The following is a 26846-nucleotide window of genomic DNA, read 5'->3' on the forward strand; positions in this document are numbered from 1 at the left end:
TATATTTTGTAGCCTTGTAATAGTCTTTATCGTTGCAGCAAAAAGTAGACAAGACACCTGAGAGACGACGGTGAATAAGGGGAATGGTGAACTTCCCTGTGCTTTTTACTTTCTCTTTCTTTTTCCAAATGAACCGTGTGATGTGCTGGCTTGATCGTAATCGTAATAAGGAAGTTACATGAATATATACAGTACATGAGAATAAAACAGTGAACTACAAAAAACACTGTAAAAATAATAGAAAACTATGTCAACACATATAGTCTATTATGTCAGAACTGTAGGTCTTTATTAATGTAATGATGTAGTGAAGGTCCCCTCTCTCTCTCTCTCTCTCTCCCTGTTTTTATGCAAGCGTGTCGAGAGAGAGAGGGAGAGAGAGAGAGAGAGGGGGGAGAGAGAGGGCGAGAGAGAGAGAGGGGGGGGAGAGAGAGTGAGAGAGAGAGGGGGGGAGAGAGAGAGAGAGGGCGAGAGAGAGAGAGAGAGAGAGAGAGAGGGGGGGGAGAGAGAGAGTGAGAGAGAGAGAGAGGGCGAGAGGGGGGGGGGGGCGGAGAGAGAGAGGCTTTGGTCCTACAGGTGTTCATTGCTTTCCATCTGAATGTACATCTTTACATCTGCTGTTCCAGGTAGATCCCCGTCAGCCATTGGTCTTCTCAGAGACCCTTTGATGAGCATGACAGCCAATCACAGCCGCTCCTCACCAACGTCCAAGTATGTGATGTATTAGTAACAAAGTGATGTTGCCACTGCTTGTGTGTGCGTGTGTGTGTGTGTGTGTGTGTGTGTGTGTGTGTGTGAGAGAGAGAGAGAGAGAGAGAGAGAGAGAAAGAGAGAGAGAGAGAAAGAGAAAGAGAGAGAGCTCTTAATAATAAAAGGTCAGTACATAATAATAATAATAATAATAATAATAATAATAACCTTTATTTGTAAAGCACTTTTCCTGCAAACGTTGCAGTTCAAAGTGCTTTAACATAACATATCCACACAGAATAAAAACAACAATAATACAACAACAGTAATCAATAAAACACACATTTTTAGCAATAATATAAACTACATAATAAGACAAGAATAAACCATACAATCCAAGGGGGCATAGAACAACGATAAACAAAACAACTAAATAACATAAGAATTTCTATAAGATTTAAACAAGTAAATACATATACAACAAATATATACAATAAATAAAAATGTGTGTGTCTTTTTTTGGTAGTGTTAAAACTAAGCCTAGACACCAATACAGTAGCAACTTCCTTATTTACAAGTAAAAATAACATCACAACTCTTTTCAAATCAAAAGTTTCCTGAACAGTCTTCATTATTGTCGTTAACAAATACAACACATGGCTTAGTTAGTATCTCCTGTACCTCCTGTGTTCCTTGGCTGGTTAAGAGTGCAAGGCTGGGTGAGAACCAGGGGTGCCACAGCAGTAAACCAGACTATAAACCTGCCAAATTGACTCTTTTGTCACATGGACCGGTGGTAAAGTCTGCACGGCCATACCGGTGATAAAGTCTGCATGGTCACAACCCCTTTCTGTGTGTCACCCCTGTTTTCATTGAACAGTCTGATATTAACAGTCTGATATTAACAGTTTTCATTGAACAGTCTGATATTAACAGTTTTCATTGAACAGTCTGATATTAACAGTTTTCATTGAACAGTCTGATATTAACAGTCTGATATTAACAGTGCCGAAGCCAGATACACAATCCTCACATTTTGATAAACATTTGGAAATAATATAAATAAAAAATGTCAGAATATCAGTAATACATTCCTTACAGTAACAGTCGCAATAACAAGTAACAGGTTACACACTTAATACACACAGTAACAATCACAGATTTTTGATTATTGCACAAAAATACACTTTTTATCCACCTGGAAATATCATAGTGGGATGTTTTGTATGGTTTACTGCATTTAAAAGAGTGAAAGGAGCAAAGTAAACGGTGTCTATATTGCACACAAGATTCTATTTCTGTCAACATGGCAACTGGCAAGCACATTTTTCTAAAATGAAGTCAATGAAAATGCTATGGATCCAAATCCAGACCTAGGTAGTAATGATAATGTCAAATACTTTCAAACTGCGCTTAGTTTGCCTTGTGCAATGGAATGCCATTGTTGTTTTTTTCTCCAAAAGTGCAAACTCCAAGCTATCAAGCACACCTCAAATACCTGTTTCAGGAATTGGACAATGGCATTAAACCCAGATCTGATTGGTGTAATGTGTGACACGTTCTAATGCTTTGGTCCTCATATCGGGATCTGATGTAATGATCTGACTTTTCTTTAGAAAAAACATTTTCACGTTGTTGAAAATTAATGACACATCGCTAGTCAACTAACACAGCTTGTTTTGTGAGCCTGCTAACAATGTAAAATAGTGTTCTAGTTAACTAGGTAGCAGTGGGGATTACTCACCCAATCCATTGCGTTGTTGCAGTGTTTTGGCTTGACTAGCGAGTTTGTGTTGTGATTCTCAACAACGTTGAAACATAGTTCCGTGTTTAAAAAGAAAAGTCTGAACGTTATGATTGGTTGCCGACATGCGGACCAAAGCATTAGAACGTGTCACATATGTTTCATTCCAAAAAGCTATATATCCATTTCAGTTTGTTTTGATGGCACATTTATAATTACAAATCTACACAAATCTACAACTTCAAGAATATATTTTTCTGTAAGCATAGACTAGCTATTGCTTTCAAATGTATAAAGGATCTTTATGTCAAGACAGCAATAACTTTATAGGAGATAGTAAAAAAAAAAAAAAGGTGGATATAGCGTTTTGCAACAAAACTCTTCATATACTGTGTGTGTGTGTGTGTGTGTGTGTGTGTGTGTGTGTGTGTGTGTGTGTGTGTGTGTGTGTGTTTAGGGTCAGTGTGGACCTTATCCCCTTCGTAGATCCCGAAGCTCTGAAGTCACTTTGCGCAGTTCTGCCTCGATCTCCAGAAGTTCCTGAAAACAGATCAGATACAGTATTGACTGTGCGTGACACACAGAGACACACACACACACACACACACACACACACACACACACACAGACACAGACACACACACACACACACACACACACACACACCTCCAACTATTAGCAGTTACTATGACCAGTTGAAACCTCACCCACTTACCTCTCCTTCATCCTCCTCAGCATCATCTTCATCATTCTCTCCATCCTCCTCTTCCTTCTCATCATTATCATCCTCCTCTGCATCCCCCCCTTCCCTGTACCTCTCCCTCCTAAACTGACGGGTCGCCTCATCACTCGCTTTCTCTAACACTCTTTTCTGCTGAGGCTCCTTCACCTCCCCCCCCTCCTCCTTCTTCTTATCTCCTCCCTCCGTTCTCCCCTTCTCCAATTCGTTCCTACTTTCTTTTCCATCGTTCTCGCTCGCTCTCTCCACTTTCTCTCCCTCGCCTCCGGGGTTCTCTCTCTTCTTCTCCTCCTCCTCGTCCTCCTCCTCCTCCTCTTGCACACGTTTCATCTTCTTGAGGAGCTCTTCCAGTTCCTCCTCTTTCTCCTCTCTCTCTTTCTCCTTCTCCTTCCCCTGCTCCTTCCCCTGCTCCTCCAGGAGTTCCTTGAGTTCCTGCTCCACCTTTTCTTTCTCCACCAGCAGCTCCACCTCATTCTTCTTCCTCTCCTCGCTGCGCTCCCTCTCCAGGTCCTCCAGCACCTCTAGCTGCTCCTTCTCTCCCTTTTTCTCCTTTTCTTCTTGCTCCCTCTCCTCCTTTTTCTTGTCCTCCTCCTCCTCCTCCTCCTCCTTCGCCGCGGACCGTTGCTGGAGATCTCTCTCCTTAGCGGACTTGTACCTTTTCTTCTTCAGATCCTTGAGCAGTTCCTCCAGCTCTCTATCGTTCTTTTCCTCCTTCCCTTTCTTCCTGATCTCCTCGGCGAGGAGCTCCTCCAGCTCTTTGGCGCGCTCCTCCTCATCCCCCCTTCTGCTCTCCTCCTTCTCCAGTCTGGGCTCCACCATTGTTCTCTCCTCCTTCTCCACCTTCTCATCCTCCTTTCCCTGCGTCTTGCTGTCGTCTGTTTTTACGACCTTCATCTCTTCCTGCTCCTCATCTCTCACGTCTCTGTTGCTCTGTCCATCCGCCTGGTTCATCTCGTACTGCTCTTTCTCCTTCTCATAACCTCTCTCTCTTTCTCTCTCTGGAAGAGATGAAATGGAAGTTGTTACTCAGTATTGATTGATTGATTGATTGAGATGTTTACGGTATTTCAAATATGTGCAAAGCAAGTTACAGCAACAATAATTAATATAACGGAAAACAAAAAACTAAACTAATAGAAAGAAGTACAAACTTATTGACTGTCTTTAGCTCAAGCACATGACTAAGATGATGCTTGAGCCCAGTGCTAAAACAAAAAATCAAGTCATTAATTGAAATCGAATCATTGAGAGAATTTGAGATGATTTGGGCATGAAATTTCAAACATGCTAATTTTGAGGGTCCATTGACTTCCATTAGTTTCTAATAAAAAATGCTCAATTAGTATATATCAATTAGTGGGTTAGTGACAGTGCCCAGATAAACACACCCATTGTGTTAATAATAATAATAATAATAATAATAATAATAATAATAACTTCTAATTTCTATAGCGACCTTCCAAAAACCCAAGGACGCTTTACAATTCTTTTTTTCTTTTTTTATTCTTTTTTTCAGATTTTATCCCTTTTTCACCCAATTTGGTAGCCAATTGAACCCAACCTAGCATCCAATTATCCCCTGCCTATTGCGTAGGATCCGCCGCACGACCCTGTGGCCGGCAGCCCCAGAGGAGGCCGCCAGGCAGACTAGCTGACTGGCTCCTCGAGCCCAGCACCGTTATTCCGGCACCCAGGGGGCGGTGTTGCGCGACGGATCCTTGTCCGGAAATACTCCTATACCGCCCTCGGGAGCGGCCGCCCAATATGCCGCTCCCCGTGTGTGCCCCGGCCATATCCGGATCTGGCGAGCTGGGATTCGATCCCAGTCCCCGGTGGGCAGCTTGCACTAGTGGCCAGTGCTTAGACCGCTACACCACCGCGGGGCCACGACGCTTTACAATTCTAACGGAAATGATCAGACAGACAAAACAAAAAACAAACAAAGCAAAACTGAAACATTGACTAGGGGCCAATTTGAAGGAGTGTTGATTGAAGTGTGTCATTGTCCATAGACATATTTGAGAGTAAGGAACCAAATATGTAAGCGCTGTACACATACATTTGATTAATTTATTAAATGGTTGATTGATTGGTTGATTGATTGGTTGAACATAGGAACATTGGACTGACCTTCCTGCGCCAGCTCCTGTAGTTCCCTTAGGAGCCTTTGGTGGCGCTGTAGAGCATCCAGGCTCTCATCTGTACAACACAGAACAACATGGAACAACATGGATCATTGAATACATGACATTGAGTACATACTAGAGGTGCAGCCAAAATACAAAAAAGAAAAGTCAGATCATTACATTGGATCCTGAATCAGATCATACATCGGACCGAATTATCAGACTGTGTCACATTTTTGTTTGCGTTGGTGTAGGGGAGGGAGGGGGGAGGGAGGGAGGGGGGGGGGGAGGGAAGAGGGGATGCATTCATGATTGAATGACTATGCATAACGATTCTAAAACCCAATAAACAGATTTTACAAAATCACCTGTCAGCTGTCTGTCACAGCCAGGCTGTGGTCCACCTCCATCACTCTGTACAGGGTCCTGAACACAGCCAGCCACCTGAGAGCACACACACACACACACACACACACACACACAAACATACAACACACACACACACACACAAACACACACACACACACACAAACACAAACAAATATATACACACACATAAACATATATATATACACACACAAACATATACACACACACACACGCACACAGACACAATTGGTTAGCAGCAGAAAAACATCCTCAAAAAACACATGACAATAATGAAATGACAAACGCCCTCTTTCTGACCTTGGCATCTGGTAGAGGTGAGGATACAGGCAGACATCCCACTAGAATGGAAGGACAGAGAGAGAGAGACAGAGAGAGAGACAGAGAGAGAGAGAGAGAGAGAGAGAGGGAGAGAGAGAGAGAGAGGGAGAGGGAGAGAGAGAGAGAGAGAGAGAGAGAGAGAGAGAGAGAGAGAGAGAGAGAGAGAGAGAGAGAGAGAGAGGTTAGAGCAGTCGGCCAAACCTAAAACTATAAACTATAAAGAGAGAGAGAGAAAATACATCTGTAGATGTTTATATATTGTGTATTTCAACAAAAGCAATACTTCTACCACAACAATACTTTTACTTTTAATAGATAAACGCCTCAAAGGTGAGCCTGGTAATTGTTCAGTTGTAATTGTCTGTGATTTAATTTAGACGTGGGTGAATCTACTTCCTTATTGAGCTCAACAGAGTCACATGTCAGGTGGTGGCACAGGAAAGGAGCTTAAACTCTCTTCTACCGTCCAGGAAATCTCCATGGCATTAGTTGATGTGCATGTGTGTGTGTGTGTGTGTGTGTGTGTGTGTGTGTGTGTGTGTGTGTGTGTGTGTGTGTGTGTGTAGGAGGGGGGGGTTGCCAAATCAGTCACTGAATCCCTGCCTCTTTAGAATGGGAAGCTGCTATTTACACACACAAAGACCACTAGTTGGCGCGTCTTGTAAATTAGCCTGCCTCCTACACAGAAAAACTACGAAATAGCTTCATACTAGCTCATCCTGATGTGATTTTGAAAATGTGGATACTGGAAAGGATACTGGGTGGTAGAACGCACATATCTAGGAAAAGTCATGATAGGAGGGTCCTGAAATGTTATCAAGTGCAAAGCCAAAGGTATACAGCCACCATGGCTGTTCTAATGTTAAAAACGTTGCTTCTGTATCGACACATGGCCAGACCACTGGTGCACATTGCATGCACTCTGCACAGATGCATCTGTTGTCAACAAGGCCTTATACAGTGGCCTATGAGAGCAGCAGAGTGTTGGAGGCAGTGTGTAAGTGGGCTGTGCTCTTTCCTAAGCTGGGAACACCACGCTCCTAAATCTGCAATCCCATTTACTGGCTTGGCCGTCCTCTCATCACACCCTGCTGTGTGTGCACGTGCACAGCAAGGAGATCTTTGTTGACAACTGTATAGGCTATGCATACTCATGTCAGGCGTACAATCATGGCTTACCGTAGCCTATAGTTATACCAAAAAGAATAAATGTACGTAATATAACATACCTGCATAACACACGTGTATTTTCCTGCATGCACAATACGTAGCCTTTTAATATGCCTTTTGATACCACAGCTTTTGATCAACCCGTTAATTCACAAAAATATGAGTAGCTATAGCATGCAAATTGCACTGGATTGATAAGCCATCATATGTAGAGCTCAAGGAATTACATAACACGTTTAAAAAAAACATTGGCTGCGTTCGTCAATTCGCTCCGGAATCTGATCACTCGCTCATGGAATGCCTCTTGTCCAATTAGTGTGCGCTCCGGTGGTCTCAGAGCGAATTTACGAACGCAGCCATTATATAATAATAATAATAATATTATATGCATTATATAATAATAATAATAATAATAATAATAATAATAATAATAATATTATATAATGTTTCTGCTACAAAACATAGGTGGACGTGGGTGTGTTATGTAGCTCGGTGTGTCAGGAGCGCATGTGCGCACTCCCGGTCACCTGTGCCGGGTCACGTAATTCGCAAACGATTAGTTTGTAGCTGGGTGTTTTTATTTTTACACACATCAGCTGTCAGCAATAGACCTACTCTGTTATTCAATAGCGTCTCAAGCTTTCTCCTAGGGTGAAAATCAATCAATCTAATCGATTAGACCTGAAAATAACAGGCTCTATGATATCCTGCCAGCCAGGATAGGTACAATCCTGCAGTGACATGACCAAAGGGAGAGACACCCAGACAGACGAGACTCTCTTCAATGCTTTTGACAGAATCCTTTTTGATGAAACATGACATATTAAAATAAACATAAATGCTTTTAGCACAACACAATATGGATGCATGAAGACCTACAGAATGTATACCGCGATATCTCAGATTGAACACGCTCATATTTATCGATCACAGCGTCCCGATTTCGCTTCCGATTTCCAACCTTACCTCCAACGAAGGTCCAAAGGAACACCGTCAAAATGAAGACCCCCATATGGACCTGAGGAGATAACCGGTTATGTGGAGAGGGGAGCGGGTAGGACGTGCTCCTTGCAGGGCTCAGAGCTGTGTGATGCAGGACAGACAGACAGGAGGATGCTCTGTCTCCGTCTAGGCGTCAAAAATAACGCTCTGAGTCAAACCCCCCCCCTCCACAGTCACCTATTACTCAGCTCAATACAGTAACCTACGAACTCTGCATGTTGCCCCGTCTGTCTGTCTGTCTGTCTGTCTGTCTGTCTGAGGGAGAGAGAGAGAAATAGGTGGTCTGTTGTTTAATGGCACGTTTATTATTGATGCCACCTGACTGGTAATTCACACACGCACGCGCACACGCACGCGCGCGCGCGCACACACACACACACACACACACACACACACACACACACACACACTCACTCCAACAGTCTGGGGGGGTACATTTTGGTTATCTTATGTAACCTTTACTTATCCAAGAAGTCCCATTGAGGTCAAGAGACCTGGCTAAAAGGCAGCAAAAGCTAAAACACACAAAGAGACAATCTAAATATAGCTGCAATGAAATGTGCGTTCCTTGTGAAGAGACAGACGTATGCAGCAGGTTTCTGAATTTCTGAATTATCGGTCATACAGGGTGAGAGTGACAGCGTTTCCAAATGTGCATTTTAAATAACAGGGTAAGTGGCGCCATCTTGTGGCCAGATCAGACCTCCGAAAAGCCATCAGGGGCGTTTGCCAATCGACAGGTGCACCATTGAGAGCTGCTCATGACCGTAAATCCTTGCAGAGAGTGGTTGAAAACGACCCGGTCCATCACGGGCGGAGACTGAGAGCTCCCTCGTCCGCGCTTATCTACTCTGAGAGATGGAAGTAGAAAGGCAGGAAGATCACCAAGGACACAGTCTCACTCTGTTGTCTCTGCTTCCATCAGGCAGACGGTACTGAAGCCTCCAGTCCTGGACCAACACGTTACACAACATCTTCTACGACCCTCAGGCCATAACGTTGCACTCTGCACTTACTACCTTCACTGCTGCTACTAACATTCTCTAACATATTTTATATGTACTGTACTTAATGTTACTTATTACTGTTGATGTTTATATTTTAGCTATTTATTATCCTTATTACATTCTATTGTTGATGTTGATTAGGGATTAGGGATGAAACCTCAGCAAATATGTTCAAGTCAAGACTAAAAACCCATCTTTTTAATATTGCCTTTAAATAACTAAACAATTAAATGATGATTATATAATAATTGGAGCACTTTGAGCTGCAACGTTTGCAGGAAAAGTGCTATACAAATAATGGTTATTATTATTATTATTATTATTATTGATACTATGACAGGTGTGGATGAGTGCTTGGTTGTAGAACAGTAGACTGACCTTAGTTGCAGTGTGGCTATGGCTTCTTAAACAAATATATAAATAATATACATAGGAGATGCAGATTCTCCTTATGGAAAATATATTTGCTACCTGGCATAGCATAGCCTAATATAAAAAGAATATAAACAAATGCAATAATTGAACAATCATTGAGTGGTTTTTAACCCTGTGAGATCCTCAAAGTTGTTTTACTACTTCACATTCATTGTCATTATCGACAGGTGCAGCAGGATACTCATTCCATGTAATAACACACAATATGACATCAAATACATTTACAGTATATTTACACTAAGTATACTGTAGAAAACATCATATTGATGGAGATGTCTTCTGTTGAGTGGTGACAGGGCTGGATCTCTGACGGCCATCTTGTTTTGGGGCGGGCCGTGGCAGACGGCTGGGCTGGTTTGGGCCGATGTATTTCAGAGGAGTGGATCTGGGCTTGTCAATCACCTCCAGACCCAGGTAGGGCTGCAGGGCATGGGGCACACGCACCGTCCCCTCCTGGACATGGAAGAGTAAAAAGTGAAAGAGAGAAAGAGATGGAAAAGAGATCAATATCTGACTGAATTTTGTGTGTGTGTGTGTGTGTGTATGTGCTCATTCACACACGCATTCACACACCAATGGCTGGACGCTAGGGTAGGACAGAGATGGGGAGGAAAGCATGATGTCATCACTGACCAATCATATCCTTGACAGGATTATGGTTAGTGTTAGATGTTGTCAGAGGAGAGTTCTCTCTCACCTTGGTCTGGTGGGTCTCCAGAATAGCGATGATGGTTCTGGGGATAGCACACGCTGTGGCGTTCACCTGGAGCAGGAGAAACACCAGGGTTATTATACCAAACAGACCTCGAGCCCTTACCACTGACCAGGGGTCATACAGGGGTCATACAAAGGATTGATAAATCACACATCTCTTTTGTATACAGGTATTAAGAAATGTGTGTATTTTTGTGATATTCAATCCTAACATATGCAATTTAGCAGACACTGTTATCGAAAGCGACTAACAGTACAATGAGTACATACATTTGTTGTATATATGGTCCCAGCGGGTATTGAACCCACAACCTTAGTGTTGCTAGCACCATGTTCTACCAATCGGCAATCTGCAATTTTTTTGCTATTTTTGGCTGAATAATTTCGGTGGCCGAACTTTCAGCGCATCCCTAGTATCGACGTTTCTATATCTACGCCGGATACTACACCGCAGAGTTTGACGTCAGACGCAGAGTTTGACATCAGACACAGAGTTTGACATCAGACATTTTTTTCAACGTGCAACTGTCAGAAAAACATGCCGGCATCGATAAAAGGCATCGCTAACCTTGGAGGCATAAGATTCTGACAAACTATTTGTTACCGGTTCTCAACTGGAACCAGTTCTCGATTCCCATCCCTACATCAGGGTTTCCGTTAGAAAAATTTGCCGCCGGACATCGTGTCCGGGAAGATTTCGAATTACCGGACAAACGTGATATATTCCGGTCATCATATTAAAATATAATAATAAAAAAAAAATTCTAAATCATATTTTTTTTCCTCCAAATCTAATATAGCTGTTTGTCGCGGTGATTACTGTTGTGTAGCGGCCTATATATGCCATTTAATGTATATTTCTCATCCGATACGATTAGATGCGAGCTATATAATATATAATAATATAACATGATTCGCATGCGCGCTATGCCATTATGTCCAGCGCTGAACGGGCGCCTCACTGGGAACTGAACAGACAGCATCGATCAATGAACGGACTCCACATTACGTTAACTGAAGTTTGTTAAATTGTTTGGGATTAATGTGAGTTTTCTATTTTCTCTTTCCAGTTTTACCCTTTTTTTTTATCAATAAAACAACGTCATTTCTATAACCAGGGGGGTATTCCATCAATATCGCTAAAAGAAAATCCAGGTTTAGTCTGACAAAGTCTCGCGAGGGTTCCTAAAAATATACAGGCATATTCCGATAAATCTCGCGAGAGTTATCAAAAATAAGCCAGGATTTTCCTTTAGCGACGTTGATGGAATACCCCCCAGGTCTCGCTGGTTGGGAAGGCATTTCGTTTAGCTGCCTGTCAAATCATACTTAATCGGACTCGGGAGTATGACAATGAGGAGAACATAACTGTTTTTGTATGTCGTCCTGAAGACCGGCTGTTAGATCATATCGCTGAAGTTTGTCTCCATAGTGTAAATGTTGTCCGTTTCGTTTGTTATCCGCTCCGCTTCGGGACACCATTTTCAGCTGAGCACCAAACACACACACACAACACTGCCCGAGAGAGAAGGACCCGCCCCCTTTAGTTAGCCTATAGGCTATAGGCTAACTAAAGGGGGCGGGTCCTTCTCTCTCGGGCAGGCTAACTAAAGGGGGCGGGTCCTTCTCTCTCGGGCAGTGTTGTGCGTGTATGAGTGTGTGTGTGTTTGGTGCTCAGCTGAAAATGGTGGCCCGAAGCCAAATTGTGCTTAGAGGGAATTATTTTCACCGGACATTATGTCCGACGAGTTTTCAATTTGTCGGACTTCAACACAATTTACCGGACAAAGACCGGTAATTACCGGTTAACGGAAACCCTGCCCTACATATGAGCTATTGTATCAAATGGTAAATGGACTGACTTATATAGCGCCTTATTCCAAAGCGCTTTACAAAGGCCTCTCATTCACACACACACATTCACACACCTATAGTGCAGGGTTTCCGTTAACCGGTAATTCCCGGACTTTGTCCGGTAAAAATTGTCGAAGTCCGACAAATTGAAAACTCGTCGGACAAAATGTCCGGTGAAAATAATTCCCTCTAAGCACAATTTGAATACAATTCGCTAAAGTTCACATTTTGTATTCAAATTGGCTTTGGGCCACCATTCTCAGCTGAGCACCAAACACACACACAAAACACTGCCCGAGAGAGAAGGACCCGCCCCCTCCAGCCAGCCTATAGGCTAACCAAAGGGGGCGGGTCCTTCTCTCTCGGGCAGTGCCGCGCGTGCACGAGTGTGTGTGTGTCCGGTGCCCAGCTGAAAATGGTGGCCCGAAGCGGAAAGCCTTAACTTTATCGCACAATAACAAGGATAACAAACGAAACGGACAACATTTACACTAAGATGGAGACAAACTTCAGCGATATGATCTAACAGCCGGTTTTCAGGACGACATACAGACCCGTATGAGCTTACAGGGCTATCCCCTAAGTATGATTTGACAGGCTAAACGAAATGCCTTCCCAACCAGCGAGACCTGGGGAGTGTTCTATCAACGTCGCCAAAGGAAAACCTAGGCCTACTTCGCCAAGTCCCGCGAGACTCTTAAAAAGATCCAGGCATATCTTGATAGATCTCGCGAGACTTGTCAAAACAAGCCCAGACTTTCCTCCAGCGACGTCGATGGAATACCCCCCTGGTTATAGAAATGTCGTTGTTTTATTGTTTAAATAAAAAAAAAGGGTAAAACTGGAAAGAGAAAATAGAAAACTCACATTAATCCCAAACAATTTAACAAACTTCAGTTAACGTAATGTGGAGTCCGTTCATTGATCGATGCTGTCTGTTCAGTTCCCAGTGAGGCGCCCGTTCAGCGCTGGACCCGTTCAGCGCTGGATTTGACGCATGGCATAGCGCGCATGCGTCAAATCATGTTATATTATTATATAGCTCGCATCTAATCGTATCGGATGAGAAATAGACATTAAATGGCATATATAGGCCGCTACACAACAGTAATCACCGCGACAAACAGCTATATTAGATTTGAAGAAAAAAAAATATGATTTTGGAAAAAAAAAAAAATATTATATTTTAATATGATGACCGGAATATATCACGTTTGTCCGGTAAATCGAATTCTTCCCGGACACGATGTCCGACGGCAAATTTTTCTAACGGAAACCCTGCTATAGTGGCAAGCTGCCATGCAAGGCGTCGGCCCGCTCGCTGGGAGCAATTTGGGGTTCAGTGTCTTGCCTAAGGACACTTCATGTACATGTGGCCAGCCGGGGCTCGAACCGCCGATCTGCCAACCGTGCGATCATTAGACGCCGGCTCTACCTCCTGCGACACAGCCGCCCCACTGAGGCAATAACTTCCCAGCAGCCTCCTGTCCTCTCTCACCGTGTGAGCGTAGTGTAGGCTACCATCCTCTCCCTCATAGAGGATGTTTAGTCTGCGGCTCTGGTAGTCAGTACAGTTGGACCCGCTGGAGATCTGTTGTAGGCGAGGGAGGAAGGAAGCACAACAAACTATCAAACCTCAGGACAACAGATGCTAGTGTTCTTGTCTAAATATTTGGTTTCATATCACTGAAGTGACGTGTTTGCGTGATGTTTTTGTTCCCAACACTAACACACCTGTGCTACCGAACGGTTCTAAATTAATACTTTAGTATAATTATTCGTTTAATTAGTTTAATCCGATGTCGAAAAATAAAATATCCCCTCCAGGAAAACAAGACAAACCTACTGTTGTGGATTCAATATAGCTTTACTTTAAATGTAATATGGATCAAAGAATATATAATATTTCTTAAAAGAAAATGGTCTTTCACAACTGGAGTTGAAGGTAGACTGAAGTGCCCCTCACACACAACATATCTCTTGTATAGTGTCAACATAGACACAACAGCGATAGGAGTCCACATTCCATAAATGTTTATGAACCCGTTCTCCAGTGAGTGTTCAACTCAGGAGAGAGTGTTCATAAACAGGACAGAGATGAACTTTCAACAGTCCTTTGGGCACAGTTACAGCCACCACAGTTATACTAGTCTACATTCTGTGTGAAATGGACAGACATATTCCCATAGGCATTTTACAGAATTCATACATGTTAAAAATCCTCTACACCACTTCTGAAGGATATGATTGGTCAGTGATGACTTGGTGCTCACCTCTCCGTAGCTGTCCCTCCCAGGCATCCACGCCTCAATATCGTACTTCCTGTGAGCAGGAGGGCCTAGTTCCTGTGTCGGCATGTCCAGCACTCTAGAGAGAAACAGCACAGAGTCGCTTTAACACAACAGCCATGGGTGGGGTCATTAACACTAGAACAGCCATGAGGGTAAAATAAACTTTATATCTTTGCACTCAATCAAATTTCAGGACCCTCTTTTCATGACTTTTACTAGATATGAATGAATGAATGAATGAATGGTCTTTATTGTCATTGATATAGTACAGGTACCAAACAACGAAATTTGGGATGGGGGGCTCCCCTGGTGCTAGGAAAAAAAACTAAAAACAAGAAGGGAAAGGAGCTGGTTTACATAAATAAAGGCTATGTACACTATCCACTATACTATACTATACAAATAAAACACTGTGCTGTACTCTATGCTATGCTATACCTATTCTAACATTTCCTATTCTCTGAACCTTATGTACCCTAGGGTTGTCATATTGCACATAGTGTTATTGCACATTCATTTAAAGTGTCGCAGTTTGCAGGTTTGAAATGTACACATTTGTGTTTCAGTATTACACTTGATTTCAATCTAGTAGATATGTGCGTTCTACCACCCAGTATCCTTACATTTTCTAAATCATATCAGGATAAGCTAGTATAAACAGGGGTGCACATAACTTTTTGGGGCCAGTGCTCAGAGGAGCACCTAGGGATGCTGCTTGGTGCTCCCCGAGCTCGCGAGTCACGACCCGTCCCACAGGATGGATGAAAAAGGGATACATGGATAACTTATATTAGCAAAACGACATTTATTCATAAATAAAGATGAACGAACAAATGATTGTGTGCAAAACAAAATAAACAAATGCAAAATCAAATGACTGCTCTTTAAGCATGAAAGTCTGTCAGACTCCTTTAAACACAATGAAATCAACTGACATCTCTTTAAGCACTAACTGAATGTCTGTTCTTTAAACACACTGAAATAAACGGACATCTCTTTAAGCACTGCTCTGTTCTGTAAACACTGAAATCAACTTTTCAACAAAAAGTTACAGCCTAAGCATTTATTTATGCTACAAGCTTAATCGTCATCATCACTGCTCTCTTGACTGCTGTAAATTATCACTGTCCTCAATTTCAACCATGGTAGAGGATGTTTTTTTTGTGATCAAATTATTATTATTTTTATTTTTTTTGGTGCGCAAAAGCGCCATCATGCGGCTGATCTGCCGCGCAGCATGCATTTTGGCGACGCATGCGCACTGGCGCACCAGTTATGTGCACCCCTGAGTATAAAGCTATTTTGCAGTTTTTCTGTGTAGGAGGCAGGCTAATTTACAAGACATGCCAACTAGTGGTCATTGTGTGTAAATAGCAGCTACCCATTGTAAAGACTATGGTAACACTTAGGATAGACTCCCCATGCCAATATGCTATACGCAACATAGACACTGTGGTAGAACAGTATGTGCATAACCATAGTGCAGGGCACAAAACAGTATGCAGACCACAAAGATCACACATTTATTTGAATCTTATCTATCTATCTATCTATCTATCTATCTATCTATCTATCTATCTATCTATCTATCTATCTATCTATCAGTGGCGGCTGGTGATAAAAATGTTGGGTGGGGCACAGGTTATGGGGGCATGCTCCACGGGGAAGAATATAAACTTTAAAATCTGGATTTACAGTCGATTTTAGCATGAGAATATATATATAACTTAATTATTTTTATATATAACTTATTAAAGGGCAAACTGCAAACACAACAAAAATATAATGCACAACAACTGACAAATCAACTGGAATAGTCTTTGTTAGCAGAGTAGACCTAATGTTAACAGAATGGACTTATACCCTTTGTCTATCTGTGCAGCGGTAAGGTGAATAATTCTAGCAGTACTGTCCAGACAGTTGTCTTGTTTAGCCATTCAACTAGGCATTATTTATTCAATGGAGAAAGACATGGAACACAATGCAATTGTGATAATAAATGTGTTCTTTGTTACTTCTTTAATTAAATTAAAGTGTACCTTTCTATTATCATACAATATTTCCTTGAACATTGAAAACTCTATAATCATACAGTTGTCTTTCTATTAGTTGTCTCTGTCATACTGAACTGTTTGTTATCATCCTGAACTATCTCTGTTGCTCACCTCACCTCAGTTCTGTCTCTATTGCTCTCCTCTCCTGTTGTCTGTCTCTCTGTTGCTGTCCTGTTGTCTGTCTCTCTGTTGCTGTCCTGTTGTCTGTCTCTCTGTTGCTGTCCTCTCCTGTTGTCTGTCTCTCTGTTGCTCTCCTCTCCTGTTGTCTGTCTCTCTGTTGCTCTCCTCTCCTGTTGTCTGTCTCTCTGTTGCTGTCCCCCATGTTCGCCTCAGTGCTGCTAGCGACACCCGACCCAGTGCTAACTGCTTTGTGGCTCTCACTCTCAACAACATTGGTCGTCGCAGCTGCATTATTATTATTATTATTTTTAACTTAGCTATTCGGTTGTTAAGTCGCGACGTGTTTCCGGGTCCAAAGTTGGCTGAGGCGCTGTCTTCGAAATGCCGCAATAATAATAATAATAAATTATATTTATATAGCGCTTTACCGAGGCTCAAATACCCTGACAATATGGGGAAAACGGGAAAGTGCTGTGTCCCTTGTTGTATGAATAGATCCGAGTCTAAAAAACGATTAAACTGTCATTCTACTGACTGATAGGAGGAACATTTCTGACAGCATTGCCTTCGCATCATTATTGGCACGAAGGAGAATATTGTTAGATTGGAAATCTTCATACGCCCCCAAAACGTCTCTGTGGCTCAAGGACCTCATGATGTTTCTGCACTTGGAGAAAATTAAATATGACCTGAGGGGTTCACCAGGAAAATTTGAATCTGTATGGGGCCCTATGACTAATTACACGTCTAAACTAAAGACACTACAGGACAATTAAACTTATTCTAATGCCTAATTCAAAGATGACACTGACCACTCTGCAAACTACCTACAGGGTTATATCTAACTTTCTGTACGACTGGATGATGTCTCCACTGCATTGTTTTTGTAGTATGTTATTTCTTCTGTTTCTTATTTTTTTTTCTTTCTTTTATGACAAGTGATGATGAATAATTTACCTTGTGTTGATGCTTGTTGTCAGTGCAAATGTAGTAGAATGTGTGTATAGGACCGGGGTGGGGGGGAGAAAAAGGGGGAAAAATGTGGACCTTGAATGTACGTACATTGACTTCCGAATGTCTATTGTTCAATAAAAATATATATAAAAAAAAAAAAATCATTCTACCGCTGTAGTACACTGGTATTCTGGAGCGGAGAATTTCTGGTTTGGACCCGGAAATTGCAAAACGTCACGTTTGACGTCAGACTTAACAACCGGATATTCAGGGCTCTCAAGTCTCACGCATTAAAAAAAAAAAATTGTATCCAATGTTAGGTGGCTGTCGTGGCCCCCTAGTGGTAGTGGCCCTAGGCTGCAGCCTAGGTAAGCCTATAATCCGCGCATGCTCAGGGCGCACTTTTGTGCGCCCCGACCGGGAAATAGGAGACGGCCGATTGGAGCGCTGCTACAGCTCACGTGTAAGCCAAAAGTATTTGCACTGCCATAGGGTCCCATTCGGCCGGCGTCCCGACACTCTACCCTATGTATTTTCACAGTGAATTTTACACACACACAGATCAAATGTTTATTGTATTGGAGGATTTTTAATGAATTCTGATAGGCGCCGACAGAATATCAGCCGCATTTTATGAATAAACAATAAAAAAAATAAAAAATCTTTTACAAGTAGCAACTAGGAAGTGTAGGAAGCGTTGGAAGGTGGGGGTGGCGCCCTAGCGCCCTCTATTGGCCAGCCGCCACTGCTATCTATTCATCCATTCATTACCTATGAAAGCACAGAGAGATGCTGTTACCTGTAGTGGAGTTCCAGAGAGGAGAAGATTTCCTTCTGCAGGGACAGGAAGTCCTCTAACAGCTGAGAGCTCTCCTCCCCTGTCTCATCTGCTGTGACACCAAACATCTCCACCTGTCTCTCTCACACACACACACACACACACACACACACACACACACACACACACACACACAAACACACATTAGCAGGGCTTAAAGTGGGAAATAATCCTGTGCCTGAAACTTTTCCTTGGGGAGGGGGGTCACAGTTTGAGATATTGGGAGAGCGGGTACAGAAGACAGCTTCTTGTCTCAATGTTTAAATGCATTAATACTATGTTATAGTCAATACAAAATACATGTCTCAATGTTTAAATGCATTAATACTGTTTTATAGTCAATACAAAATATAAGTCTCAATGTTAAAATGCATTAATACTGTTTTATACTCAATACAAAAATTATATATTTAGATGTCTTTAAAAGAACAAACTGATTAAATCAGTTAAGGCCAAACTGATTAAATCACTTAAGGCCAAACTGATTGCATCACTTATTAAGCCACTATCACTATAACAATAGATCAATAGATCTACATCAAGTAGAATACTGATGACTAGTGACCAGTCAAGACCATTGGACTCCAGGATATCTTTGAGCTCCTGCATGAGGGCTGATGAGTTGGCGATGTTTACTTTCCTGTTGACAAGGTGTTGTGTTGTTACTTTGGCCAGATCATCATAAAAAAATCGAACAAGGACATTGAGGATTTTGTCCATGTTAAGATTAGTAGCTTCGTCGATATTAATTGAAAACGTTGCTTTTTTAAGCTTTTCACACAGCCGTTTTTTCAATTCCGGGACAAAGGCCATGTGTGTTTAAATAGCTGGCGTGCTGGTTGGAAACGGACAGCTTTGTCAGTGCATTTTTGTCTTCTGATAGCTTCTTGCACAAATCGACGAGTGGCTGAGCCATTGTGAAAGACAGATCATGTTCAGCTATAAACGCACACACTCGGATCTTTTGCTCGCAAACACGGTCGGTCATTGAAGATGAAGTGGTAGGCTACCTGTAGCCGTCGCAAGGTTGTTGTATGAGCAAGGTTTAAGAAACTTGGCTTCCATTTTAATAGACTCTTACTTAAGTTAGCGAGATAGCGGGCTGCTAAAAGCGAACGTCTCTCCAAGCTAACATTACACTCATTCAAACTTCTTAAGGCCCGCCCCACTACTCTGCCTCCGATTGGCTAGAAGTCGTTGGTTGGCTTGAGCAATGTGATACCATTGGTAGGCGGAACTGTCTCTTTGCTGAAGATGACTCTTTAAATTACGATGTAAACAAATAGCATGTGATTTTATTTTATTTTATTGCTCAAAATTCCCCTGCGCCGGAAATCCGGCACCGTGCCGGAGAACTTTAAGCCCTGCATTAGGCCCCAGACCGAAGATCATTATAAGACTATTATAAGACCATTATTAGACTGCAGGTGTGATTCATGAAGGAGGGGAGTCCAGAAACAGGATGTACTCTGTACCTCAGTATGAATGTGGTGTGTGATGTTTGTACCTTGTTGAAGTGGTGTGTGATGTTTGTACCTTGTTGAAGTGGTGTGTGATGTTTGTACCTTGTTGAAGTGGTATGTGATGTTTGTACCTTGTTGAAGTGGTGTACCCTGTAGAGGCCCCAGGTCTCTCTGCCCGTGTCTGTCTCAGCCCTGTAACATGTGCTGCTGCACACTGACCTGCCAGGGAAACACCAGACCATCACTTTACATTAATAAGTAGGTAATAACAATGGTAATTAACCAGTGATCACTGATTGTTACCAGTAACAAGAAGCACAACGACCTTGTTTTTATTTGACCTTTATTTAACCAGATAAAATCAGTTGAGAACAAATTCTCATTTTCAATGACGATCTGGCCAAGAGGCCCCGGCAAGAATAAAAACAAACATATAAACAGAAATACTCAGGGTCAACATAGAACAATACATACAACACATGAGAAGGTAAGGCAAGACTGGAGTTTCCACTTAATTATTTTGCATGAAAGACGCTTGTTTCCATTGTTGTTGTTGTTGTTGTTGTTACACACACTTACACACTTACACACTTACACACAAGTACTATATACAGCAAAAATGTAAAATTAGGTTTCATTGTATTCTCCATACTGGATATCCAGGAAATTATAATTAAAAAAAAAAAAAAAAAGGAAATGCCTTTCACCTGACAGGAAGGTCCCTCCAGTTAACAGCGTGGTCCATAAAGTACCCTGGAGGGGAGAGCAGCCTGTCAGGACTATGTCTGATAATGTCTACCTCAAACCTCAAACACAACACCCAAAACATTTCCTGTTTGGGGCTTTCTTTTTTATTTGAGGAAAATATCCTGCTGGGACGAATACTGAAACATGTAAACACTCACTGCAATGTAACTGTCTATGGATAAAAGTGTCAGCTAAATGGCATTTATTATTATTATTATTTATTATAATAATAATTATTGTTATTACCGCATGTGCGTACACCTGCATCAGTCAAGCTAATCAAGAAGTAGCTAACATTCTGTTACAACAGGAAGGACGGTCTGGTGTATCTAGCATGGCATGTTAAGCAAGATGCACTTTCAAGAAAGCAATAAAAGAGCACTTAATAAAATTATCTCTGAATGAACAATACATTATTTATCCCGTTTGCTGATCTGTTGTATTTTCATTTATTTATTTTTGTTATTATGATGTACAGTATGTATGTATACAATGTTTACAATTGTCTGTATGTATATAATGTTGACAACTGTCCAAATATGATTTTTGTATCGGACCCCAGGAAGACTAGCTAACGTCATGGCCTTAGCTAATGGGGATCCTAATAAACAAACAAACATGGCGTCCAGTCTCACCCACCTACCTGCTACTCCCACCTCCCCGGTGCCAGCCAGGTTGAGGTCCGGGAAGTGGGCGGGGTCTAGAGAGTACACCTGAGACTGGTGGGCATGGGGCTGCATCCCACAACCCTCCTGGGGGGGGGGGGGGCAGAATGCATGAGACAGAGAGAGAGAGAGAGAGAGAGAGAGAGAGAGAGAGAGAGAGAGAGAGAGAGAGAGAGAGAGAGAGAGAGAGAGAGAGAGAGAGAGAGAGAGAAAGAGAGAGAGAGAGAGAGAGAGAGAGAGAGAGAGAAAGAGAGAGAGACAGAGAGAGAGAGAGAGAAAGAGAGAGAGAGAGAGAGACAGAGAGAGAGACAGAGAGAGAGACAGAGAGAGAGAGACAGAGAGAGAGAGAGACAGAGAGAGAGAGAGACAGAGAGAGAGAGAGAGAGAGAGAGAGAAAGACAGAGAGAGAGACAGAGAGAGAGAGAGAGAGAGAGAGAGAGACAGAGAGAGAGAAAGAGACAGAGAGAGAGACAGAGAGAGAGAGACAGTGAGAGAGAGAGAGAGAGAGAGAGACAGAGAGAGAGAGAGACAGAGAGAGGACAGAGAGAGAGAGAGAGAATGCATGGATAGGTGCTCTGACTTTCAATAACAAAAGTCCCGTATGTATGTGTTGACAGTACAGATGGACAGGACAGGTACAGTCTAGGGCTGCCATGATTAGTCGACTAGTCGCGACGACGTCGATTACCAAAATCGTCGCCGACATATTTGGTAATCGACGTCGTCGCATGTTTTTTTGGAGCTGAAATAAGCGTTTCTTTTTTTTTCTTGGCTAGCACCAGGGGAGCCTCCCCCTCCCAAATTTTGTTGTTTGGTACCTGTACTATATCAATGACAATAAAGACCATTAATTTCATTCGATAAGCATTCGTTTTTCTTCCCTGAAGCTGCCACTGGCTAGCGTCTCCCAGTGTCTTTGATGTACATGCGCAGTGTCGGTCATCCGGGGCACACGTGACTTCCCCGGAAAAACAAACAGAGAAATGTCTTCCTGTCCTCGTACCTCTAAAGTGTGGGAGCATTTCAACCACAACGTTGAAAAAAAGAATGTAAAATGTAAAATTTGCAAAGCTGAACTCGCTTATCATGGCAGCACGTCTATGATGCGCGAGCATCTAAAAAGGAAGCACGTTGTGGCAGATGACGAGGAAGACGATGGCTCGTCTCGGTAAGCTAGTTAGCTTGTTATTGGCTAACGATATCGTGACGTTAAAAGCCTTCTTACATTATTTTACGTTATGTGCTGTAACGTTGTCATCAAAGCGATACTTATCAAATAGCTAAAAATGTTGTCTTAACGTTACAGTGCTAAGAAGGCGCGTTCTACTATGAGATGAGTGAAGCAAAGCAAAACTTTTGTACTCTGTACAAGTATTTATTTTTGTTTTTGTATTCTTTTGGTTGCCTAGTGCCTAGCCTACCTCATTTTACTCAGCAGTTTGCACCCTCTACTACTCTTTACATTACATGCAAGTGATGCCAGAAATAAATCTGCAAAGTTCATTAAAATATCTATTTTTGAGTGAACAATCATTTTAATTGTCTTTATTTTTAGTTAGCACATGCCTACAACAACAACTAACAACTTCAAGCAAAATTTAGAAGCTGATTTAGAAGATGATAGCTAAATAAGAGCGATTGAGTAATTGTGCGATAAGCTGTAATTTATGATCCGATTAGTCGACTAATCGTTAAAATAATCGGTGACTAGTCGACTATGAAAATAATCGTTTGTGGCAGCCCTAGTACAGTCAGATACTCACAAACACAGCCCCCTTCAGCATGTCTGGCACAACCATGGGGACGAACCCCTGAGAGGAATCAGAAGAAAAGAAGAAGAAATAAACTTATATTAAAAAGTAGAGAGAAATGATATCACCCATCACCCACACAGACACATTCTCAGGTCCTGAGACATCTACTACCCCCAGCACTGTGTCTCCTGAGACATCTACTACCCCCCAGCACTGTGTCTCCTGAGACATCTACTACCCCCCAGCACTGTGTCTCCTGAGACATCTACTACCCCCCAGCACTGTGTCTCCTGAGACACCTACTACCTCCCAGCACTGTGTCTCCTGAGATTTCTACTTCCCCCCCCCTTGTACTGTTTCTCCAGTGTCTATTAAAAAAATGAATAAAACATATTTTTTCTTCTTCTATCACGACGACTGCCAAAGGCCCCTGGCCTGAGCTAGATTACTCTTCCTGCTACGACTGGTGGATTGATGATTCACCTGCTTAGTCAAATGTATCGATTGTAAGACGCTTTGGGATAAGACGTCTGCTAAATGCCAAAAATGTAAATGAAAAGAACGGAGGTCTCACCCGCCGCTGTAAGGTGTCCAGGGCGAGGCTCTGTAGAGCAGACTGGAGTCTGGCACCTGCCCCCATCAGGTAGTAAGACCTGTGACCTGAGACATGAGCAAGACGCCTGCCGGGAAGAAGACAGGAACAAACCAAAGGAGAGAGAGGTTATGAGTTCAAAATAAATTCACAGTGATCACACTGACACAATGCCATGAGGTAAAGAACATGTACGAGAGAGAGAGAGAGAGAGAGAGAGATGGAGAGAGAGAGAGAGAGACAGAGACAGAGAGAGACACAGAGAGAGAGAGAGAGAGACAGAGACAGAGAGAGACACAGAGAGAGAGAGAGAGAGAGAGAGAGAGAGAGAGAGAGAGAGAGAGAGAGAGAGAGCGGGAGAGCGGGAGAGACAGAGAGAGAATTGAGGACCACTGTCTCTGACCTCTGTCTGATAATGCCCAGCTCCTCCCCCAGCTGGAGGTGTCCTCTGAGTTTGAAGTCAAACTCTGAATGGTAAGAGAGGAAAAAAGAGACCAGCGAGGCATCAAACACTGCACTGAACATGGCTATGTTTATGAACTTATTACAGATAATTTCAACCAATAAATGAATCCATCACATTGTATTTGTATACCGCTCTTAACGGAACAGTTTAGTCACAGTGCTTAACATGTTATCATTTATCGCACTCTACTGTATATTTTCCTTTATTACAGCACATATGAGCTGCAGCGTTTGCAGGAAAGGTGCTATACAAATAAAACGTATTATTAATATTATTATTATTATTATTATTATTATTATTAGTATTAGTATTATTATATATAATACACTCTTACCCACCTGGCTTCTGTCCGACTACCTCCACCATTCTCGCCTGGCTCTCATCTCCGATTGGCTGAAGGGAGGAGGGGAAAGTGTGTGATCATTAGACGCCGGCTCTACCTCCTGCGCCACAGCCGCCCCAACGTGTGTGTGTGTGTGTGTGTGTGTGTGTGCAGCCCTGTCTCAAGTGCGTTCTCACCACGTCTGGGTGTGTGTGTGTGTGTGTCTCACCACGTCGGTGTGTGTGTGTGTGTGTGTGTGTGTGTCTCACCACGTCGGGGTGTGTGGTGTTGGGCAGCCTCAGCGCGCGGCTGTAGTGTGTCTGCTCCAGCTCCGTCTCCCGGGGGTACAGCTGGCTCAGCCTGTGGCGGATGTCCCGCCCCGCCTCCTTCGCTAGCTTGAACTCCGTCAGCTGAGGAGGAGACCAGGACACTCAGTATCACACAACAGTCTTCCTTCTGGTTCCTTGTCATGATTATTAGTCAAATATTTGTATTGCTTTTTACAAATGTTTAGGGTTAGGGTTTTATCACAAAAACAATGGTTCTCGACACTCCAACACAATAGAAATATACAAAATACAAAAATAGATTATCATTAGGCCTTACAAACTGAATGACAATATTGCTGCAATACCAGAATTATCACTTAATGTAAATATTAATATTGGCCTTGTCATGATATATGAAGTTTAAATAATAGGAACATTAGGTTCTACAGTCACAGCAAAGAAGAAGAAACATACATACATTGGCCAAGGCTTTCTTGTCATTCTGATCCTGTAAAAAAAAAAGGGAAAGATGTAGATTATTATTATAACCATATCTAATACAAAATGCACACTAACAAAGGCGTTATGTTCAAAAGCATGTGTCTGGTCTAGATGCATCTGCTATCGTCTTCCCCACAGCTCCAATGGGAACAGATGTGGCTAAAGGTATGGTACAGGTGGGGCTAAGACTAAGGTACAGACAGGGCTATGGTATGGTATAGTCTAGTCTAAGGTATGGTCTAGTCTAGTCTAAGGTGTGGTAGAGTCTACGGTATTGTACAGGTGGGACTATGGCGAAGGTACAGGTGAGGCTAAGGTACAGGTGAGGCTAAGGTGCAGATGGGGCTACGGTATGGTATAGTAAGGTGTGGTACAGTCTAAGGTATGGTACAGTCATATGCAGACTAACCACCAGAGCTCGAACTCTCTCAGTGATCTTCGTCTTCTGCTCCTCCAGCTGAGAGATGTCCTGTCGCACCGCCTGTAGCTGCTGCCAAACACACACCTGCAACACACACACACACACACACACACACACACACACACACACACACACACACACACACACACACACACACACACACACACACCTATGATATCTCTGACATAGAGGGGGGGACAACTTCATTGCAACATCCCTAGATCACCATCGTTAAAAAGACTAAAACATGAAAGTCTGCAGCTCCATCTGATCACATTACAAACATGACATGTCAGTGTCAGAAGCAACAATACTGTATTCTCTTGATCTGCAATGTGTCGTCATGCATAAGCTTAGTCAACTACTCTACAACTTGGATGTGTATAATTTTAATAGATTAGATTAGATTAGATTCAACTTGATTGTCATCGCAGAGTACAAGTACTATACAACGAAATGCAGTTTAGCATCCAACCAGAAGTGCAAATAGTGATATAAAGGGCATGATATAAATAGAACAAGAATGGTAGTGATAGGTAACTACGTAATATACAGTATGTGCGGAGGTAGTATTGTAAACATCAGTAGGCCTATGGTTTGTATATAACAGTTATGGGCTATGTACAGTGAGGTAGGTTATGTACAGTGAGGTCGTTTATGTACAGTATCTAATGTGCAGAAGTATAAAAGAAGCTATATCAGGAGACATGTGCAATGTGCAATATTATATACAGTAGTATGTGCAAAGGTAGTAATGTACACATCAGTAGTGCAAAGGTTATAGAGTGATCACATTATTAACCAGGGATCACAGCCATCAAAGTAGTCATTGTCATCATAGTATAGGCATTTACCATTGTCATATCCACAGAATATAATATATCCATATAATACAGAAAAGGCTTACAATGTCCCTGACATCAGCTGCCCGTAGATCCCCTTTCCTACTGTTCAGGTTGGCTATGACTTTGTCCGCCTCCTGGGTTAGTGGTCGCATGTCCAAGTCAGGCTTGTCGCTGTAGCCCTCCCGGACATGCTCGTACAAGCTGCTCCGTACGACATGGGCCAGGCGACGTGGGGGGGTGAGTCTTGTTGTCCCCAGCTTGGCATAGTGTCTAGCGACCGGCTTCAAAACATTCAATGCACTGAACTTTGCGGCTATGCCGATGGAGGTGGCCATGTTTCAATGCGGAAGTGTAG

General features: G+C 42.5%; 1 protein-coding gene across 1 annotated transcript; it reads right to left on the reverse strand.

Annotated features, from left to right (window-relative positions):
- Nucleotides 1–9796: 9796 nt before the first annotated feature.
- Nucleotides 9797–26826, reverse strand: sars2 (seryl-tRNA synthetase 2, mitochondrial; the record flags this gene model as incomplete). Its single annotated transcript, XM_080526639.1, has 16 exons — nt 9797–10074; nt 10319–10384; nt 13688–13780; nt 14463–14556; nt 18408–18520; nt 20041–20128; nt 20617–20662; nt 21300–21408; nt 23085–23132; nt 23650–23755; nt 24071–24134; nt 24472–24526; nt 24725–24865; nt 25203–25232; nt 25635–25730; nt 26554–26826. 16 exons carry the CDS (start codon nt 26824–26826, stop codon nt 9880–9882), a joined length of 1617 nt encoding a protein of 538 aa, XP_080382765.1. The 3' UTR covers nt 9797–9879.
- Nucleotides 26827–26846: the final 20 nt, after the last annotated feature.

The sequence above is a fragment of the Nansenia antarctica genome, assembly GCF_963989245.1.
Source record: "Nansenia antarctica genome assembly, chromosome: 1".
In the NCBI taxonomy this organism is placed as follows: domain Eukaryota; kingdom Metazoa; phylum Chordata; class Actinopteri; order Argentiniformes; family Microstomatidae; genus Nansenia; species Nansenia antarctica.